Raw genomic sequence first — 21,933 nt, 5'->3', positions numbered from 1 at the left:
GGTCCACAGGGGGCATTTCCCTGCAGCCTGACCTCCCTGGGAGCCTCGGGGAGATGGGAGGGGCAGGTGCAGCCTTGCTGGCCTGAGAAGCAAACCTAGTGTGAGGGGATGCCCACAGCAGGGAGTGGACGGAGGCCAGCCCCTCGGAGCCACTGGCTCGTCTCACACCCAGAAGACCCCGAATGCGCCAATAGCCCCAGTGCACTTGGGAGAGGCCTCCAGCCCCAGGGGGAACACAGCGTCCCTGCGATGTCGGGGCCCGAGCCCCTGCTGCGCCACGACCCCCTGGGACCTGCAGAAACCCCGAGAGGACAGTGGTGGTGTTTTCAGCAGCTACAGGGGGTTTGTTTTGCAGCAACAGAAAACTAACGTAAGTGCCAAACCAAACTATCCCCTGTAATTCCCAGCAGAATTCTAGACAATTGTTGCAATAAAAATGGGAGTTACATGTTAACTGGGCTTTGTCAGCCTGCAATTGCTTCTGCTGCTCAGTGGCCCCGCAGGTAACTACATGCCCGGGCGCCGTCGTCCCCTGGGGAGGCCCAAGGCTGGAACCCCTTCAACATCCCTGCTCCCATTTCTCCTGATACTTCTTGTTGGATTTTTGGATACGTGAATTTTCTCCCTAAGATTCTGAGATAAAGTAAATTGAAAACTTGTAAACATGTTCGCAGTTCAGCTGAAGCAGCTTCAAACCAGCCCGGGTTGCGGGGTACAGGGCGTCACGCCCATGTCCCGGGGATGGGGATGCCCACGCGAGTCCTGGGGAGGAAGGGACAAGACCTGGTGGATGGAGGTCCGGCTCGCGTGGGTGGGATGCGTGCGGACCGGTCACCTCAGGGTGGTCTCTGGTGTCTCTATCCAACGTGTGTGATGCTTCAGTCGAATCGCATTTCCTGGTCTGGATTGTGAGTCATCGGAAAGAAGGAAAGTAACTGAAAAGCAGGAAGCCAGCTTTCAAATGCTGCTTTCCGCTGACCAGCTGCTGAGTTTCTCTATCCATCAGTCTCTCAATGGGAAAGACACATAAACGAGGTAATCAGAGGATGATAGCGACAGGGAGCAGGACAGGCCGCCCCAAACTCGCCACCCTAGCATATTGATTACTCTGAATTAAAGTTACTTATGAAACAGCCAGTGCCAGGACACTGTGACCCTCTGTCCCCAGAAAGCAGGAGATCAATCTCCCGTGTGAACATGCGCTCCCTGTACCAGGAGGAAGAGCGACTGCTCATCGCCAGGGACGAGGAATTCAGGGCCGAGGAGGCTGTGAAAACAAGCCTAGTCGCTTCTCCACTAATGAGCCACCCCAAGCCCAGACCCTCTGTCTCGTCAGTCCTTCATACATTTATTGTTTCTTTATCTAAAGGTACAAAAGTTACCTGCTTTGGTTATTTCTTTGAGTTTCATATTTCTATCAGCACCCATAGTTTTGAAATTAAATGTTTTTTTCCCGTTAATCTGTTTTATGTTAATTTAACTATTAGGCCGACCAAAGAACCTAGAAGGGAAGAGGGGAAGACTTCTCCCTTCGGTAGTAATACCTGCCTCATGGGTTTTTTGTATGTGATAGAAAGGAGGGTTTTCATAATGAAATTAGTGTTGTGACTGGTGTGCCCTTAAATTCTAGCTCTACCTAGTGTATCAAGAAAAGATCTGCTTTCTTCTCTGAATTTCTGTAACCACTTTTAAGTAGTGGACGGGCTTGGTTAGACTAAGGGTTATCAGAAAATCAAGCACAGCGACACAGGCCAGCAATCACACTTCAACTAACGGCCAGCCTGGAAGGACGGAGGGCCCACCTTCACCAGGGGCAACGAGCAGCCAGGAACAGCTGGCATATGTGTTCACTCCGCAAACATCGACGCAGCACCTCGTGTTCACTGGGCAGAGAGCAACAGAAGATGGGAAGATGCAGAAAGGCGGCCTGTCCTTGGCTGGATCATAGCCGCTGGGTGACAGAGACGTGCAGAGTCCCTCCCCGCTCGCAGGGCAGGTCCCGTTGCAGCTGTGAGCGGGTGCCAGGCGGTGAGGTTGTGGCAGCATCCCCCGAGGCCTGAGAAAGAGTGCTATCCCCGTAAGGCCAGCTCCTGATTGGCGTCTGTGCTGCACAAGGACGAATGTATATGAGCCAGCTCCCAGCTCTGCGTGCTCTCCTTGCATGTGGGTGAAGGTTCCCACACAATGAGAGTCAAATTCCACCACCGGTATAGTCACACTAGGGTCTTTTTGGTTTTAATTTTGTGTTTTGCAATTTACTAAAGAAAACTGGATTTGAATAAAATAAAACAGAGAACACAATAATTTTAGTTGAGGAGCTAGTTTTATTACGTGAAATGACAGGTGGGCAGCCAGTCGAGGGAGGGAAGAAATAAGAACTGGAGCTGCCTAGGGAGCAGAAGGGGGCAGAGGGGTCACACGCAGAAAGTGGTCACACCCCGAGTGCCTGAGGTGGGATGAGACTGTGCTCAGCCCCGGGGGACACAAGGACCCAGGGAAGGTGTCACTGCCGTCCAGGAGAGCGGAGCTGAAGAGAACCCGGTCCTGCGGGCCTGCAGGAGGCCAGGGTCATCAGGTGGCTCATGAGGGCAACTGCAGGGGGAGCTGGAAGGAGAGGACAGGGCCGAGGAAGATGCTGGGGTACCAGCGGTCCCTGCAGGCGGGGAGGCGAGGATGTGGGAAAGCAGGATGGTGTGAAGCGTGTCTAAGAAGACGGATGTGCAGGTGGGAAGGGGCGGGAGTCAGAGCACAGGGCAGTCGGGTGCAGGGGCTAGAGGGCGAGCAGATGGCGGAGACATCAGGAGGCGGCTGGCCAGGGGATGGTGACGGACGGGCCTGGGGGATCCCGAGGTGGGGAGGTGCTGGGAGATGCGCCTGTTTAGAGAAGAGCCTGGTCTCTGGAGAAGAGGAAGCTGTGCACTGAAGACACAGGAGTTCAGCTGTCCTTGGAAGTGAATGGGCTAACATGAAGAGCAGGTCGGGGTGCACCCTGACCCGTGGGCGTGTGCTCCTGCTGCAGTGCGGATGCCCCGGGTCCGGTGGAGGATGGAGCCTGGGCGCCCCCTTCCCTCCTGGCCGGAGGACCTGGCATGGAGCACTCCGGGCTTCGGCCTAAAGTCTGGTAGATGTTAATCCTCAAGTTTGCTGCTCAGCTGTGGAGAGAGCCGCTTAGCAAGCTGACCGGCCGGCTTGCCAGCTTTTTATTCTTCTTTTTTTAAATCTAGTAGATACTTTATTGGCTATAGCAGAAAATGTTCATCAGTAAATATAAACATTATAAGCATTAGATGCATTAAACTTCATAATTTCTGAAAGTTATTTTATGATTCCCATTTTAAGTTTTATTAAAGTATATCTTATAAAAAGAATGAACAAAAGGAGCCTGCACACTTTAAATGGTAATAATAAATGTGCCCACGTCCTTACCACCAGCTTAAAAGAAGACGCGGCCAGCACACCGACCCAGCCCTGGGCACGCACTGCCCTCCTGGCTCCGAAAACGAGGGATGTCCTGGCCCTTGTTTGCTTTCACCTGCTCTTCTTTACAACCCACCGCACGCGTGTGCCCCTAGAACTCAGTGTCTGACTTTGACTCTGTGAATGGAGGCGTGTGTGTGGGTTCCTTGGTGACCTTTTCCCCTCTCGTTTTGTTTTTGAGATTCAACCACGTTGGAGCCTGTAGCTGAGTCGTTCATGTTCTGCGGAGCAGAGCCGTCCGTTTCCGCTGACGGGCGTCTGGTTTATTTCCAGGTGGGCATTTCTGCGGAGATTCTCCATGGCACCCGCCCAGAGGGAAGGCGGGTCCCCCTCCACGACGGGGTGTGGGTGCCCCAAGCACTGGGCTCTGTCCACCTGTTCCCACGGTCCACAGATGGACACGCACAACCGCCGTGGAAGCAAGTTCCCCTCGCTCCACATCTGTGCCGGTCCTTCTTGTTATCAGACTCGCTGCCAGGCTGGAGGGTGCGGGATGTGCCCAATTGTGTTCATGTGCGTTTCTCTGATCACTAATTGGGCCAGGGACCTTCCTTCTGCTCACTGTCCATGCGGCCACCCCAGGAAAACCCTTCAAGAGGTCAGCCCACGTCCACCCGGGTTGCTTGTCATCTGCCCGTGACTTCGTGGAAACTCTTTATGTTCTCTGGCCAGGAATCCTTTTGCTAATTGTATGTGTGGCCTGTCCTCTCCCAGCATTTGCCTTTTCAAACTCTTGGAGGAGTCTTTTGAAGAGAAAAATTCATAATACTAATGTGCTCAACTTTATCAATTCTCCCTCTACTGTTAATGGATTTTTTATCTTGTTTAGAAAATGTCTTTTCCCCTAAGGTCAGAAAGCTGTTCCCGAGAGTTCCCTCTGAAGGGTGGTGTTTCCGCTTTCACTCTGGGTCCTCGACCCGGTGGAGTCGGCTTCCCCGTGCGCCGTGAGGTAAAGATGTGCCAAGGCTGAGTTGTGCCCCCAGATCCCTGCACTGAGTCTGAGTCCCGAGGAGCTCCAGATGGGACCACATTTGGATCTGGGGCCTTTGAGGAACTGATCAGCCAAGATAAGGCCATGCACATGGGCCCTATCCAAGAGGACTGGGGCCTCCTAAGAGGAGGACGTCGGACGAACGCACACAGCGGGGGCTGCTTTTGGACTCCAGCTGCAGCCTCAAAGCTTCCCTGGGTCTCCAGCCCACCCGCCAGATTCTGGACTTGCAGCCCCCGAGTCGCGTGAGCCAGCTCCTTAAAACAGCTCTCTCTTTCTCTCTCTCTGTGTATATATATAATACACACATCCTCTTTCTCTCTCTCTCTCTCTGTATATATATAATACACACATCCTCTTGGTTCTGTTTTTCTGGAGAATGCTGACCAACCCACGATCCAGGCTCACGTCCCGGTGTGAATAATCGGCTGTCCGGGAGCGCCGTTTGCTGGAGTCACTCTCCACACTGCAAGGCCAGTCTGCTCGCCCAGTGGCTCCCGTGAGGCCTGGGTCCATTCCTGGGCGTCCACAAGGGCCCTTCTGCTTCTCCCCAACAATGCACACAATTGTAACTGCTGAAGAGGAGTGGTGCGGCCAGGTCTCCCGTGTGGCTGAGATTAAAAACCTCCATGCGTTGCATTACCTCCTCCACAGACTGTCCGTCTGCTCACAGAGACTGCACTGTTGCCAGGGAGGGGAGCTATGGAAGTCACGACAAACTTTATTCCCTCAACCAGACGCTACTTCCAGCGTTTCTACTTAAAGCCGTGTGATCTGGAGAAAACAATCCAACCTCTCTAGACTGTTTCCTCATCAGGAATTTGGGAAGATGTTGTCCACTCGACAGGACAATGGTGAGGATAGTTAAGGAGGGGGTGGCACTTTTGTACAGAGAAATACATGATGCGTGTTTGTTCAAAGAATGAGTCGTGCGTCCCAAGTTATGTCTCAAATTACAAAGACACTACATAATTGCAAGGCAATGCGTTTACGGTAACGTCACTATTTCTTTGGAATATTATTTTTCAAAGCTAGCTGATGAGTTTATTTTCTCTTTCTTTACGTGATTGATCCAACACCAGGACTGGTCCTAACTCACTCAGGGCAGGAGCTGGAGGGCATCTGATGTCATTGTTGCTGGGAGTTCAAAATAGTTGTTTTCTAGTGTAGTAATAGAAAAATAACAGCTCTGGGATGTTTTTTTCACTCTTTTATTTTCAAATATTGCACTCTCTCTCTTTTCTATCCTACCGGAGCCACATTAGCTGATGTCGAGTCCTCTCTGTTTACCAAAACAAGCTTCCTAAACTCACTTCTTTGTGTCTGTCTTTCTCTGTCTTTCCCGCTTCACTAATTCTCCTTACACTGCATGCGATCTCTTGTGTGAATTATCCGTGTGTCTTACACTTTTAGTTTCTCCAGTTTGGCTCCATTTCAAATCTGCCTGGATGTTTTTTATGTCGCTCTCTTCTTATTCATTGTTGTTTTGCGGGTTTTTTTTAGAATTTCAGCTTTCAGAATGTAGAGTTTCTTTTCAGAATTTAACACAGTGTTAAACACCTCTTCTTAGTATTTCCTGTGGTGCACACGATAATTTCATCATCAGACATCATTAGCGTCTGTGTTTCTGGCTGTTTCTGCCGACTGGCACTTGGAGTGGTTCCCTCCCTTGTGAATCTGGTCATTTTTCCCCATTAAGTCATATGTTGTTGAGGTAAAATCTGTGGGGTCCCAAGGACCTAAGTCGGGCAGGGCTGCAGTGGGGAGACCTGTTTTTCTCTGGCCCTTGGTCCACCTCAGCCTCCTGTGGGTGTCAGACCCAGAAGCTGCCTCCCCATGGGCTGTGCCCATCGGGGCACGGACCCCACCCCCTACAGCCTGCCCTGGGCATCCGGTGTGACTCCTGCTCGCAGCTCCTTCCTCGGGGCTCAGATGTGGAGTGTTGCTTGTGGGGCTTTCCTTCGTTCACTCCTGAGCCCAACGAAAGCAGGATCTCCTTCTGTCTGAGCAGAAGAGATTTCCAGACTGATGAGTCTGATATGGCCAGGTCGGAGCAGAAGCCTGACTTCCTTCGTGGAGAGTGACTGTGGGGTGCCAGGTGGGAGGCGAGTTCAGCGCCTGAGGGAGGAGACATCGGGGCTTACTGGGTCGTAGGAGGAGACTTGGGGAGAACAGACTTGGGGAGAACTGGTCAGAGTTAGATATCTTCTGAAGAAGAAGAACCCAAACGACTTTCGAATGGGAAACAGACCAGTGAAGGAAGAGCTTGGGCATCGGCAGAAGCTCTCTGGTCGGGACTGGACTTCCCGGGACCAGAGTGAGCAGGACACTGGTTCTGGCCCTGCCTCGGGACGAGGTCTGGGCGCAGCCGACATGGACTGTCTCAGAGGAGGCACAGGAGTGAAGACCCACATGTGGTGGGGCGAGGGCAAGGGGAGGGGAGGGCATATGTAGAAAAACATAAAATCCCCTACAAGAGTTTCATAACTGGAGAAGCAGAGAAGTAGGAAAACTCGAAGGAAGGAAGCAATGACCTTTTAAAGGCTTACTAGTATTGCAGCACATGCACATGCTGAGAAGAGTGCAACGTAAATTTAAAAACAATAATAATTAAGGAGGAGAAAACTGCAGGAGAAAAGTTCTTCACTATGCAGGGGACGCAGACACCACTGCACAGGAGGCCATCTGGGCCTTACACATGGGCCTGCTGAGTCCTCGCCCTGCAAGAGCAGCAGCGGACCTGTGCACCAAGAAGTGGGGGCAGTGGGTCTGGGATGGACCAATGAGCAAGTCTGCTCCGGGCTGAGATGCTGCCGACAATCTAGAATGAGGAGATGGAGCTGCAGCCATTCCAGCCACCAACACCTGGAAGAGTCGCCTGGGGAAGCATCGAGGGGCCTGTCCTGAGAGGCGCGGGCCAGTCTGTGTGTATGTGGGCCCTGCGGCTGTTCACCTAATGTGAGAGCAGTGAGCACTGTGGTGGGCTCTGATCCAGCTGTGTTGGGAAGATGGTGTCTGCAATGGCATGGTGGGGTCCTGCGGTCTTGTCACCCACCCCAGAACTTCACAGTGTAGGATGATGACTGCCTTGTGCTCAGAGATCCTGTGGATCAGGACTCGTGCAGGATGCAGCACAGCATGGGTGGCTTCTAGGGCACTCAGTGGTCAGCAGGGCCATGGCTGGGGTTCGTCTGGCAGATGGCTGGGCCTCAGCAGAGGCTGTGGACAGAGACACACCCAGACTTTGTGCAGCCTGGTGACCCTGGGCAGTCAAGGTCTTGGTTGAGGCTCAGGCCCCACAGTTGTTTTCTCCAGCTAACGAGGATGGAATGTGGTGCTGTTCATGGCCCAGCCTCAGAAGGCATGTGGTGTCACCCCACTTCACTGGTCTGAAGCCCCCAGCTTGGAGGGGAGGGGACAGCCCTGCACCTATTGGGGGGGGGCACAGGCACTAGAAGAGAATGTGAGTTAGGAGACATTGTCCCTGACATTCCTGGAAAATAAATCTGCTGCCTGTGGATTTTGCCGAGTGTCAGACAGGAAGGTGGCAAGGACCTCAAAGGACTGGGCAGGAGCACGAGCAGAGATGAGCCACGGCATCCACACTGGACGGTGGAGGATGGAGGGGAGCGGGTGGGATGTGCAGGCAGTGAAGTCCAGAGTCAGCAGGGCTGAGATCCTCAGAGCCAGTTTCGAGTCAAGAAGACAGGACGTGCTCATCCGAGGAGGATGCTGGAAGCTGAGACTTTGCAGGTGGGAGTGACATGGTGGCAGGTCGAGAACAACCACAGGGTGGAGGCGGAAGGAGGAAATACTGAGGTCGGAGAGAACAAGGATACAAATGCAGAATCCTCGAGGAATTTCCCAAGGAAGGAAGGAGGACAGCGAGGCTTTGGCTCTTCAGAAAGGACGCTATGAAGTGGGTTCCACAAGGATGGCGGGGGCTGGTGTGACTCGGCGGCATGCTTGTCAGCAGGCTGCGGGTCTGAGGGAGGAGGAAAGAGCAGCAGCCTTGCAGCAGCCCCGCCACCCAGACATCCAGGATGGAACTTACCACCTGCCGGCAGGTGTGCCTGACACGGGGCGATGCGGCCATGTTGGTGGAGGAGCCTTACGGGAGAGCGCCTTCCTCAGACAAAGCCGCACGGGACGCAGATGCCGTGCCTGAGTCCCGGGAGGCAGGGTGCTGAGGACCAGGCATGTGTGTGTGTGTGCGCACGTGTGTGCTTTTGTGAGCCTCTGTGTGCGTGTGGGGGTGGGGTCTAGTTGTGGAGGCACAGAATGTCATGGCAGGTGACACCCCAGAGCCTCCAGCATCCCTGGGGACTGAGGCAAACAGGCAGAGGGCAGGACAGGCTAGCACAGTGTGGGGTCAGCATTAAGTCGCAGAGTGGCCCCTACTCTGAGCTCTGTGGGTCTTCCGTAAGCCCCCAGAGACGAGCGCTGGGGACACACTGGCCAGCGCCCAGATCCAGGGTCTGTTCCATCTACCTGGTTGAACACCGTGCTGGAATGCACCCTAATGCTTAGTGGACACGTGTTCCTAACAGCATTTCCTCTGACTTCCATCAGCGTATATTTAGTTTCTGCTCCTGGCGTTGGACCCCTGAGGGTCCCAAAGGAGAGGTGGCTGGAGGGTGACCGTGCGCTTGCTGAGCCCGACTGCCAGCAGGAGGAGCTTCCAGAAATGACAGACCATCTTCCAAGGACTGGGGACGTGCTAGCCTCCTAACAATAAATAAAGACCAGAGAAGTCTTCTTACAGACGTGATGGTTTCAACAAAGAGTCTGAACCAGTAAACCAACAAGTGAAAAAAAGCAAAAACTAGCTGGACTTCCGTGTGCTGTGATGGAAACGGCTGTTTTCTTCTGAAATTGCTGCCTGGGTTGTCACCTACACATCAGCCTCTGTGTGAGCCCCAAATTTCCAGCCACTGTTACTTTTTAGTGTTGCTGTTGTGACATAAGCAACCAAACCAAACTTTATTTTCTTTGAAGCTGAATCTTGGTGAAATTCCAAATGACACTTTTCTCCCCCTGCTTTGGTCATTCATCAGCTCCCCCTCACTGTCGTGAAAACCTGAATCTCCTGGCATGTGGGATGATGCCAGGATTTGTGGGTCTGCTGCCCCGAGAGCATGATTCACCCTCTGTTTCCCTCGTTTGCTGGAGCAGAGACACAGCCTTTGTGTTCTGGGAGCTTTTCCCCTAATTCCTGCTCGTCTCTACTAAATCATGGTTTAGGTCAAAATGCTCCTGCTCCTGGTGGACGATTACAGGTGACGCTCTCTGCGGCTGGCTCCCACGCGCTGCGCTTGCTGCTCTGTCAGCTCCACGAGGACGGAATTCTCCTCACCAGCCGGCCCTCTCGTTTTACTCCACATCAGAACGTCTGTTGAGCGGCTGGAAACAGTGTCCACAGCCCTGGGACGGGCACTGCACTTCGCACGGACCTTGGAAATGCGCCCACGTGTGGGACACGTCCAGCAGAAAGTGTGGGCCAGCACTCGGGGCAGATCGGCCAGGTCGGCCCATGCGGACAGTCTTCACTTTCTTTCCTTTCTCTTTTTTCTTAGCACCATCTAACAGGCCGAAATGTGGCCTCTTCTGAAGTTGAGCCTGTTTTCAGATGCTCTGTTTCCGTTATTTTATCAGTTTCCCCTGGGGTGAGAGGGCAGGTGAACCAGGTCCCAGGGGGACGCTGCGGCCGTCGCCCCTTTCCCTTGACTCCTGTTTGCCCCAGGGCGCACAGGCCGTCTCTCCAGGCCCCAAACCTCAAGCTCCGGGACGATTCGACTTGGCCCTTCCTCCAGTCTGACTCTACCTGCTCCCAGCGAACGCGTCCATTCCCTCAGATGGTAGTTACATCCGTTACCTTCTGAGCAAACATCTGAGCACCAGGCGCGGAATTCAGACCCTTTCCCTCGCTCAGCAGACAGAACACTGAACAGTGACCCTCGGCCTCACAAGATCCGCTCAGGAAGTGTCTTCACTCAGAATCCGCTGTAGGGGACACAGACGGTTCTCAAAGCACCAGCTTCTCACCAACACGTCTCCAGAATTACCACGTGCAACGTGCAGAACTAACAACAGTAGACAGTAGCTCTTATTCTCGAAATCGGGTACTCTCATCTGCGGTCAACACACAGCTGCCTCGTGCAGACAGGCTGTTGCACACAGGGGCGGGAGGCGCTGCTGGGGCAGAGGGCATCCAGCCGTCCAGTCCTCACCTGTGCCGCCAGCTTCCCTCGTCTTCAGTTTCTCTCTGTTCTGCTCAAGGGGCTCCCAGGGCGGAACCCTGACACACCTTGAGTGTCAAGTGCACCTGTTGGCTGTGAAGACACAGGCCCTGTCACCAGCCCACCAGAGCAGGTCACCCGTCACAAAAGGAAGGGAGGCCGTGACTGACGCTGAGCATTAAGTGGCAAAAGAAGACAAAATCTCACAAACGCCCACTAAAATTACTTCAAAAGTTTAAGTCTTTGTAATAGCATACACCAAGTATGTTTCAGAAATTCTTGGATAAACTTCCATATTGTCAAAATCTATGAATTTACTGTTTTTTTTTTTTAACATTGGGACTTTCTATAACTAAATGCATGTAACTCCAACACTCAAAACCGACGTCAGGTAGATGGAATTTACTGTTTGATTTCGTAGCTATGACATCAGTCGCTGCTCACAGAGTGGGGTCTGAAGAGCAGAAACTTGCCTCGGTAACCTCCACGGTAAATGCCGACTTGTTTTCTGTGACCTGAGTCACATTTCTCAGAAAGCGAATCCGTCAGGACGAGCAGCCTGGTTTGCTGCTTTTCACCCCAAAGCCTGAGCTAAAGGCGTCTGGGTTTGGAGGCTGGAGCGGGATCCACGGCACCTTGACTGGGCATCAGACGAAAGTTGGTAAGTGAAACAAATCACAAAAGCACTGAAACATCAGCCCAAATCCATGTGAAACAAACAAGTAAAATCGCAGACAACCTAGTTCGTCTGTCGTGGTAACTGCGCTGCGGTAACTTCCTCACTCGGTCATCCCTCTCCTGCTGGCACCCGTGACGGCGGCAGGCAGGCTCGTCAGCTTGCGAGGAGGGTGACATCTACAAAGCGAGAGGACCCCTGTTCTGATGAAACTGACAGCTTTACGCTCCTGAGCACCAGACTGAAAAAAGAAACGTGAAACTGGGGAAGGAATTGTCACCCTTTGCATTTGTCAGAGAATCTATTAGCTCAAACAGCTGAATACCCACTGAGTGCTCTATTTGTAACTGCACATGCTCAACAACAAACTCTGAGGCTCGTTCAACACATTCCTTCCACGGGACCCTGGCTCTGTCCTGTTGTGACACTGTGACTGTGTCCCTGGGTGGAGCCTGTGTGACATTCCAGGCCCGGCCTCACGGCAGTCAGTCCACTACACTGAGATGTAGTGTTTGCTCCCGAGGCCTGGTGGAAGGTCCCTGCAGTCCAGGGTTTCTCAGTCCGGGCACTGCATGAGCTCAGCAGCATCCTGGGCTCCACCCACTCCAGCGACACCTCACAGCATCACCAAACCACCCCAGGCCCAGGGCAACACCGCCCTCGATGGAGAAAACACTGTGGGACGAGACGGGGGAGATGGTGCCTACACATAAGCAGCACTGCTTATTACGGTCGTCCCCCTCACGTGTGGGGACACGTCCCAGGACGCCCGTAGATGCCTGCAACCGCGGACGGCACCAAACCCTAGATACATGTTGATTCCTTCGCCTACGACCTGTGATAGGGTTTAATTTACACGTTAGTGTAACATGACGATAAGCACTGGTAGTGATGGCGCTTCAGGGCCGTCATCGAGTACAACAAGGGTTCCTTGAACACAGCCCTGCAATACCATGGCAGCCGACCTGATGACCCAGACAGACAGCTACCGAGTGACCCTCCAGCAGATGGCCTCCACAGCGTAGAGCCGCTGGACAAAGGAGGACCCCGGCCCGGGCAGCACAGAGCAGGACGGCACGTGCATCACCCCACTTCCCCACTCAGAACAGCGGGGACCTAAAACCTACAGACTGTTTATTTCTGGAGTTTCCCATTTGAACTTTGGGGACCACGGCTGATGTCGGGTAACTGAAACCACAGAAAGTGAAACCATGGGCGAGCAGGAGCTCCTCTACTGGCTTTAAGGTTCTCAGAGTAACTGAAGGGCTTGTAATTAACACTAATTTCAGAAGCAATGTGAGCCCCACAGCAAATGAAGAAAGGCCCCGCACAGACTCTTTATTGACACAGTTCAGCTGGACAGGCACCAGGCGTCTCAAGGACAGGTGCAGGGTGAGGAACGCCCGGGGGACGCCAGTGCTTGTCTGAGAAACCAGCCTAGCCATGTTCCGTACGAGGACGTCGCAGCAAAGAATCATCACCACCAACGGGCTCGGCTGCCGACAGGCCGCCTGCGATGCACACTGGGAACAGGACGGAGCAGCCGCGGTCACTCTGCTTTTCTCCTCCTCTTCCTCTCTCTCCTCTTCTCCTGTAAGTTCTTTAGGTCGGTCATCACACTCAAAGTCTTACGCACCCACAGAATCTGAAAACAACGTTTAGGATACATTAGATCTAGAAAACACACACATTGGAGAAAAGTAAAGCGTGCAAGCCTGTGACACACGTACCACGATGATCATGGCGTTCAACAGCAGCGGCGCCGAAAACACCAACGAAATGAACATCCCCCTTGAGTCGAAATACTGGTATTTTGAAAACAGCCTGTTGTAAGAAAAAAACTTACAATTACTTGGTGTGACAAGACGACGTTTTCAGTGATTCTCTACTCAACACACGGCTTTCGGAGAGCTCTCACATCAACCAAGGCAGAGCCACTCGCCCACCTCGGGGCCTTTATCATTTCTACCTTCCATCCAAACCGTGACACCTGCTGTGAAGAAAAGTCGATCCCACAGGGAACAGAGAAGCAGCCCCCAGCACAGGAAAGATGCCGGTGGAAGCAACTGTGACCAGTCGAAGGGTTCTGAGGCGAGGCGGACACTTGTGCAGGACGCTCCTCTGCTCCCAGTGAATTGGACACCAACCGTGACAGGCACCGACCCGCAGCTCTTAAATGCTGCCCAGCAACAGCTTGACTGTTCCGCATCCGATGAACTCACAGCAGCGGCGGCACGCACCATCAGGCCTGCGGCAGGCGGTGGGGGTAGCACAGGCAGCTCGGGCACGCGCCCTGCTGGGTTCTCACAGTCGCCTGACTGAAGCGGGGCCTCGTCTCTCTTCACAGGAGAAGCGGCTGGGATCCGGGAAGGGCAGGCACTCAACTCACCCACACACAGGGCTGGGCCACCCTCAGGGGCCAGCACCGGACTCACACTGAGCAAGTCAGTGGTGTGTCACGACCCTCTGACTGAGAAACAGTCACTGAGCCCCTCCCGTGGACTGTCATGGGCACGGGGTCACGGCAGTGAGGAGAAGTCAAAACACTGCTCTGCGAGAACTGACACACAGAAGGTGGGCCCATATGATGAGGCGACAGTGAGACACGTGTGCTATTGACAAACATCAGAGAGAGACGAGGCGGGGAGGGCCATGACACGCGTGCGGCCGGGGGAGGGCTGCTTGTCTCCAGCAGGAACCTGAGGGGCCAGCAGGCGCAGGGCCACATGCTGCAGTCGGACTCTGCCCTGGGCCGCCGCCCGGGCCAGGAGGGTGAGGGCGAGGCCTGGGGGGCAGGCGGTGGTGGCGGGAGGCTGTGCCGTTTCTTCCCAAGCAGCAGCCACGGGACCTGCTGAAGAATCTGCATGACGGGTGAGGCGCCGGCCTGAGAGCCGGATGGAGAAGCTGCCACCCCAGAGGGAGCAAGGCCCTGGGGATGGGTCTGAAGAGAGGGCAGCAGTCGGCGGGGATGGCGAACTTCATGACCATCAAGGGGCAAGCAGGTGGTGAGGCGGACAACGGGGCACCCTGACACCCGGAGACCAGGGGCACAAAGAGGAAGGCATGAGCAGGTGCGAGAGGAGCCCCCATGGGCAGTGAATTGTCCACCGTGTGCGGAGGAACAGCAGATGCCCCATCAGGGCCAGAAGCCGGGACAGCTGCCACGGCCCCAGCTGTGTGGAGAGCCTGAGGCAGGGGCAGGGCTGGGGGTCTTCCTGGGAGGATGATGCATGTTTCCAGCATGTTCTTCAGCTGATGGGGATGGCTTCAGCGGGAAACACCAAGGATGCCAGCGGGGGGCAGGGTGTGGAGCCACATCTCCAAGTGCAGAGCGGGGCAGGTGGGGCGGAGGGCAAGGACCGCATAGGGGATACGTGCGCCTGCCCTCCTCCTCCAGGTCTCAGGGGGCTGGAGGGCTTCCTTCAGCTGGGAGGGCACAGCAGCTGCACCACTGTGAGCGGGGGCCTTCCACCACCTTCTGGAAGGGCCAGCATACCAGGCTCCATGGCCGGGAAGTGACACCTTCAGCTTGTCACCCGAGAGCCCAGCAGTTCCTCTTCCTACTTTAAATTTGCTTTTAATTTTACATTCAGGAACGTGAAAAACCAATTTTAGCTCCCAGGCCACATAACCCAGTCAGTGGGCTGGGTGCGGCCTGTGGGCCGCTGTCTGCAGGTTCCCTGGCTGTGCACAGGGCTGGCACGGAGGGGCCTCGCTGAACACAGCTGTGCCTCATTCACACCGCGGTGCAGGTAGTTGACCCCGGCGGGTCTGACATGCTCCAGAGGATGCAGGGAGAGGCGGGGGAGGAGAGGACAAAGGCACACAGAGCACAGGGATGGCGAGGGTGGTGTGGGTCCAGATCCAGATCCAGATCCCAAGTGGGAGACACCAGCGGGAGCATCAGGGGAGAGGGAGTAAGGACCCAGGAAGCGCTGGTTCAGGGTGTCCTGACCAAGGGCACAAAGGCCTCTTGGGGCCAAGGCGGCAGGACGGAGGGTGGAGGGTGGAGCTGCCACCACAGGAGCCCCAGCCGAGCCCCACGGAGGAGGGAGGGTAGGCCGGAGCTCCCCAGGATCTGGGTGTGGGGTGCGCCGCCAGGAGCAATAGCAGGTGCCTCAGGGAGGGGCGCTGGGACACTCAGGCCTGGGGGCCAGCTGGCAGGGCCTCGCAGTGACTGCCTGCACTCTGACCGCTGGTGGGCCACATCCCTCTGGTGACACTCTCCTCACCCTGCAATGGAGGCCAGGCCCCAGTGGCCGAGCGCCATACCGCTCAGGCCGAGTGGACACACCTTCGGCCAGCCGCCCAGCAAGAGGGGCCGCCTTCCAGGCCTCAGCCCATCCTGCTCCTGGGCTCCCAGCCTGATGTCCCCATTCCTTCTCCAGGTCCGAGTCTGTCAGGACGTTGGGGTCACAGACCACTGCTGGGGCGGGTCCCGTCCCTGGTCCACACAGCAGGGAGCCAGCTTACCTCCAGTTCAGGGCAGCCACCTCATTGATGGACTCGGCGCAGCAGACGAGAGCGACTGCGAGAGAAGAAGTGCGTTAGAACGTGGCGCTGGCGCTGGTCACTGCAGTCACAGGCTGCACCAGGACGTTCCCTGCAAACAGCACACAGGAGGCGAGAGCCGAGGAGAAGCAGACGGAACGCGAGGCGAGGCCCCGAGGCTAAAACTGCGGACACCCGCCAACAGGAGGTGGGGCAGGAGGCCGTCTCAGAGCTGCCCACCCCCCGCCTTGCGGGCCGCACAACGGGCACCCACAGCAGGAACAGGGGCTGCGGCTGCCCGGACTTCAGCCTCCTGCCCCTCAGTGCCCTCGCCCCGTGCCTCATGCCAGCCAGGCATCACCCTCATCTCATCTTAGACATCCCACTCACTCTACGTGCAGCGTCATGACTTTACTGTTTCCGCGTAACCTTCTCAATCATTCCACACAGCAGCCCTGCTCCTTCTCTAAACCCCTGGCCCTCATCTTTAAAACTGGCCTGGGCAATGCACGAAGGCACTGTACGCCTCCTCCTGGTTTGCACTCTGCCTCCCAGAGCGGGCAGCGAGTGCCACGCCCGTGGGGGAAACGCCGCGTAAAGAGGGTCAGCATGCGCTAAACCCACTCTTCTCAGTGGAAGTGGCACTGAGACCCTCCCTCGCACACCAGCAGAGTCCTTTCAAATTCAGCGTCCAAGACTTATCTTGAAGCTGCCAAGAGTGAAAACTGCAAGTGCTCTGAAAGTCAAAGGTGAGATGGGATAGACATGGGACGTCTTCCAGAAATGTTTAGAGGATCTGGAGAGGATCACAGAGCACACACAGCGCCCATCACACAGCCCCAGGCACGGAGCACTCACAGCACCCATCACACAGCACCCATCGCACAGCCCCGGGCACAGAGCACATACAGCACCCATTGCACAGCACCCATCGCACAGCCCCGGGCACGGAGAACACACACAGGGCACATCACACAGCCCCAGGCACAGACACACACAGTGCCCATCACACAACCCCGGGCACGGAGCACACACAGTGCCCATTGCACAGCCCTGGGCACAGACATATACAGTGCCCATCACACAACCCCGGGCATGGAGAACACACACAGCGCCCATTGCACAGCCCTGGGCAGAGAGCACACACAGTGCCCATTGCACAGCTCTAGGCACAGACATACACACTGCCCATCACACAGCCCCAGGCACAGAGCACTCACAGCGCCCACTGCACACAGTCCCAAGCTCGGAGCACACACGGCACCCATCACACAGCACCTGTTGCACAGCCCTGCACACACACACACACACACAGCGCTCATCGCACAGCTCTGGGCACAGACACACACAGGGCCCATCACACAGCCCCGAGCACGGAGCACACACAGCACTCATCACACAGTGCTGAGCCACAATGCCTCCTCTACTCACTCAGGCACAGGAAATGGCCAACCTGCAGCCTGTACCTCTTCGAGGAGAACCAGGTGAGCAGCAGGCAAAGCAGGTGGAAGCCGCCCAGCCCCAGGAGCCAGGGCTCCGTCCAGTCCGTCTGCTGCAGGACAGAGAAAAGCATCATCAACTCCCGCAGGGCCAGGCTTCATGTCCCCCAAGTCAGCGAGGTCAGGGCCCCTCACCACTGGGTGCTCCTGGGGCTGCTGAGCAAGGTGTCTAGAGAGCCCCCAGGCCTGGCAGAAATATGCACGGGGTGGAGGAGGGCGGTACCCAGGGATGAGGCAAACAGGAGCCCTGCTGGCAACCACACCAGGCCTTCAGCGGCATAACCAGTTCAATGCTCACACCCACAGGGCGGACGGAGCCGCCTGCACCCCTCTGCCTGCTGGACAGAACCGTGTGTTTCCTCTGGGGCAACCTAAGGGTCGCCGCCCCACGAGGTGAGAAGGAAGGTGAGGGACGTGTTAGGGACGCACTTGGTCCCTCCAGGAGTTATGAGGACTCCCATATCCAGCTTCTCAGCCCAGGACTCAAGGCCTGGAAATCTGAGCCATCCTGAGCAAGACCTGATCTTCTCCAACCTTTCTGCCCCGCGTCCAGCCTGCAAACAGCGCTGGCCTCTTGGCTCTCAACTTTACGGGGCACGTGTCTGCACCCCCGGCTCAGACCCTGCTATGTGCAGTCCCCCCAGTGCTCAGATTCCCCCCTGCCATGCTCAGATCCCTCCATGCTCTGATCACCCCTCCAGACGCTGAGACCCCTCCATGCTCAGATTTCCCCCAGATGCCCGGAGCGGACCGGAGGGCGATAGGGACAGCAGGTCCCCCGCGCCCTGAACACTCAGCCCAGAACAGCCAGCCAGACAGCCCTGCAGCAGCACAGGGCCCCACTGCACAGGCCCCGCCCCTGCCCCGCCCCGCCCAGCCACACCCCGCTCCGCAGGCCCCACCCCACTGCACAGGCCCCGCCCCTGCCCCGCCCCCGCCCAGCCACACCCCGCTCCGCAGGCCCCGCCCCACCGCACAGGCCCCCGTCCCCAGCGCCAAACCCCGCCCCATCCCGCAGGCCACGCCCCACCGCCAAACTCCGCCCCCGCGGCCTAAGCCCCGCCCCGCCTAGCCCCGCCCCCACGTCCCACCCGCTGCGGTCGGCGTCCATGGCGGGCGCTGGGAAGCCCGGGGCGGCGCTAACCGCTCGGGCCCGAGCAGGCAAACAAGGAGTGGCGAGTTACCGCGATGACGGCAGGAATGCTGACGGGGAAAGAGCTGACTGAGAAGGGGGACGGCATGTTCCTGGATAAGGCCTCCCTCACCACCGCCGCCAGACCGTCCCCGCCCCGCCTGGATACCGCTCCCGCGTCGCCTCTCGCGGGATCTCCACTCTTCGCGAGATCTACACTGTCGGATGGGGTGTACCCTGCCATCTCGCGATACCTCCAGTGCCTGGTGTCGCGTCCACGTCTCGCGGTATTCGCGGCGTTGAAATAAATATAAGTGAATTGGAAGTGGGCGCCGGGCTCGTTATCTCGTGGGCGGGGTGGGCATCTTCGGTCCTGCTGCCGCGGCAGCAAGGGACCGGCGTGGGGACAGTGGCCGCGCCCGTCGCCCGCACCTGGGGTGACTGCGCCCCACTTCCGGGGTCTGGGGGACAGAGGGGACCGTGGGCGGAGAGGGCCGGGCCCTCGGTGGGGGCCGTGTCCCGGAGGGCTGCTGTCCGCGTGCTGGCCGGGAGCCGGCTGTGCGGGGCCGCTCCGCGCTCGGCCCGCGGGGCTCGTGCGGCGCCCCTCGGGGTCCCAGGGACGGGGGACCCTGCAGGCCCCGGGCCAGACCGACGGCAGCACGGTCCCGGCGGGCCCGCGCCGCTCGGACACAGCCCCTGTCCCCGCGGGCCGGGCCGGGCGCGGAGGAAGGACCGACCCGGGGCCGCCTGCGGTCTCTCCGGATGCGGCCCGGCGCATCCGCCCGCCCTGGTGCTGCTCAGGTGTCCAGGCCTGGGGGCCGTGGCCTCTCCTCCCGCGGCCCCGCCTCCCGCGGTCACTCCGCCCGCGGATCCCTTTGCCCGCGGATCCCTCCTCTCGCGGATCCATCCTCCCGCGGTCACTCCTCCCGTGGTACCTCCTCCCGCGGCCCCGCCCCTCGTGTTCACTGCTCCCGTGTTTCCTCCTCCGCGGCCCCACCTCCCGGGGCCCCACCTCCCGCGGTTCCCTCCTCCCGCGGATCCCTCCTCTCGCGGATCCATCCTCCCGCGGTCACTCCTCCCGTGGCACCTCCTCCCGCGGCCCCGCCCCTCGTGTTCACTGCTCCCGTGTTTCCTCCTCCCGCGGCCCCACCTCCCGGGGCCCCACCTCCCGCGGTTCCCTCCTCTCGCGGCCTCTTCCCAAGCGGATCCATCCTCCTACGGCCCCTCCTCCCTGAGATCACTCCTCCCGCGGCCCCTCCTCCCGCGGCCCATCCTCCCGTGAAATCGTGCTCCCGCGGCCCGCGCGGACCCGTTCGTCCCCTCCTCGAGCGACCCCTCTTCCAGCGGCTCCTCCTCCAGCGCCCCGCCCCCCCGCAGCCTCTCCTCCTACAGATCCCTCCCCCCGCAGCCCCTCCACCAGCAACCGCCCCTCCTGCGACCCCGCCTCCTGTGGCCCCTCCTCCTGTGCTCCGCCTCCCGTGGCCCCACCTCCCGCGGCCTCTCCTCTCGCGGCCCCTCCTCCCGCGGCCCCTCCTCCCGCGGCCCCTCCTACCCCGGGTCCGATCCTGCCGAGGCCCCAGCAAGCGGTGTTTTAAATCGGGAATTACATACGTTATTACTTCCAAGGGTCCCTTCTCCCAAGATAGTAGCCAGAGCCTTCCTGGGACTGCAGGGTCCGGAGTGTCGGTTTCTGCCTGCATCTCCAGCCACGTGGGCCGTTTCCTCCTGCCCCGGTGGCCTTTCCTTCTTCTGCTGTTTTTCCGGCTCTGCTGTCCCCGGGCTGGTCTGTGTTCTCTGTGCTGAGCCGTCATCTCTGTTCACACGGCCGCCTGGCCTGTGCTACTGACAGGTGGGGTTCTGCCGCTCTCCTGTCGCCTGGGACGCGTGTGGGTTATGCTCTAGGTGAGCTGTCTAGTGTCCTCTGGGACTTTGTTCCTTGGGCTGTCCAGTGCCGGCCTTCCCGTCTGTGTCCTGTATCTTTGGTGTCTTCTGGTCACAGTCTCCGTATGTTACCCGCCGCCGGCTCCGTCTCTGCCGACTGGTTTGAGCCCTGTCTTTGCCACATGCTCCCTCCCAAATTTCCCTGTGTCTCCCAGCTTGCTCGTTCCCTCCATTTTCTCCACACCCGTTGGTTTCCAAAATTGCTCACGTTCTCTCCTGCAAACCTCCACAGCCCCGCCCCCGGTGACAGGGTCTGTGCATTCTGACAGCGCTGGTGTCCGGGCACCAAGGTGTGTCCAACACAGAGGCGTTCTTCATGTGTGGTGCTGAGCCCTGGACAGCGGCTGATCTGAGCCTTACCTGGAAAGTGTGCTCACATTTCAGACTCAGCTCAAAAGTGTAAAATGCATCAATGATTTTATTATATTGATTACATGTTGAAATGATAATATTTTGGACCAAATAAAATATAGTCTGATGTTAGTTTCACCTTTTCCTCTTCACTGTTTCAAAGCGGCCACTAGAAAATTGCCATGACATTTTGTCTTGAATTCTCTTTCTGTTGGACAGTACTGATATAGAATCTGTACCTTTTATTTGGAACTTTCAACCTGCCTGATAGGATCAGTTATAATTTGATTTGAATGAAGAAATATCAATTTTATAATTTCTAACATAGCTTCATAAATTATGATTATATAAATAATTCATATACAGTTGATTTTCAGGGCTATATTAATGGGTAAAAATATATTTTCTAACTGCAATGTATTACACAAAATCAAAACTGCTAATTAATAGTTTTCTTGCTGCACAATCAGCTTCCATTGTTGTATTATCAAGTCTCAGCAGGCAGGAAATTTACTCCAAATGGTTTATATGAAGAGACAGTAGTGACAAAACCACCCACATGGTGTGGGAAGGAAGATAGGCAGGAGACCAGCGACCACACAAGGAGCCAATGGCCCTGAGGCTGAGGGGACAGGGAGCCAGAGCTCATGAAGCTGGAGAGTGTCAGAGGGGACCGGGCAGGTGCTTCCAACTGGGAAGGGGGCTCTGTTGGAGAGGAGGTAGCATGAAAACAAGAGTGTGTGGAAGAGACAGCCCAGCTCCAGCCCTCCTGCCCTTTGGAGGCCTGCCTGGGTCTCCCCTTTACCTAGCCCACCCGCACCGCGAGACGCAGCCCTCTGCCGAGCCCACCCACAGTGAGAGACACAGTCCGCAGTATGAGCCTCCTTCACCCAGAGCCGTGCAGAGCCGGCCGGTCACTGTCCAGAGCACTGCCCCTACACAACCAGTCGCTGTCCTACTGGAGAAACTTGTTCACCAAATAGGCAGACATCCCGGTTGCCAGGCAGTGATGCTTCGGGGCAGTTTCCCTTCTGTTATGCCCCTGCCTGCAAACCTGAATTCCGTCACAGCCCACCATAAGTTCTCTTCAAACAAGGTTACAGGAATGAAGAGAATTAACGGTGGAACGCTAGGAA

The 21,933-nt window shown here is 56.8% G+C and overlaps 1 protein-coding gene across 4 annotated transcripts; it reads right to left on the bottom strand.

The window, feature by feature from the left end:
- Positions 1 to 12,696: 12,696 nt before the first annotated feature.
- On the bottom strand, positions 12,697 to 19,452 carry TMEM18 (transmembrane protein 18). Of its 4 annotated transcripts, none has more exons than XR_011525851.1 (5): positions 18,558 to 19,436; positions 17,306 to 17,426; positions 13,353 to 15,911; positions 13,114 to 13,207; positions 12,697 to 13,028 (listed from the first exon to the last, which is right to left on the bottom strand). XR_011525851.1 is itself a non-coding variant. In XM_070571866.1 (5 exons), exons 1-5 carry the CDS (start codon positions 19,410 to 19,412, stop codon positions 12,933 to 12,935), a joined length of 984 nt encoding a protein of 327 aa, XP_070427967.1. In that variant the 5' UTR covers positions 19,413 to 19,452; the 3' UTR covers positions 12,697 to 12,932. The 4 variants fall into 4 exon arrangements, 2 of the variants coding, with proteins under 2 accessions (XP_070427967.1, XP_070427966.1); XR_011525850.1 differs by having other exon boundaries at positions 13,374 to 15,911; XM_070571866.1 differs by having other exon boundaries at positions 15,857 to 15,911; positions 17,341 to 17,426; positions 18,760 to 19,452.
- Between the last annotated feature and the right edge of the window lie 2,481 nt (positions 19,453 to 21,933).

This window comes from Equus przewalskii, chromosome 14, assembly GCF_037783145.1.
Source record: "Equus przewalskii isolate Varuska chromosome 14, EquPr2, whole genome shotgun sequence".
Lineage (NCBI taxonomy): Eukaryota > Metazoa > Chordata > Mammalia > Perissodactyla > Equidae > Equus > Equus przewalskii.
The sequence above is the reverse complement of the archived record's forward strand: the minus strand, read 5'-3'. Positions and strand labels throughout refer to the sequence as shown.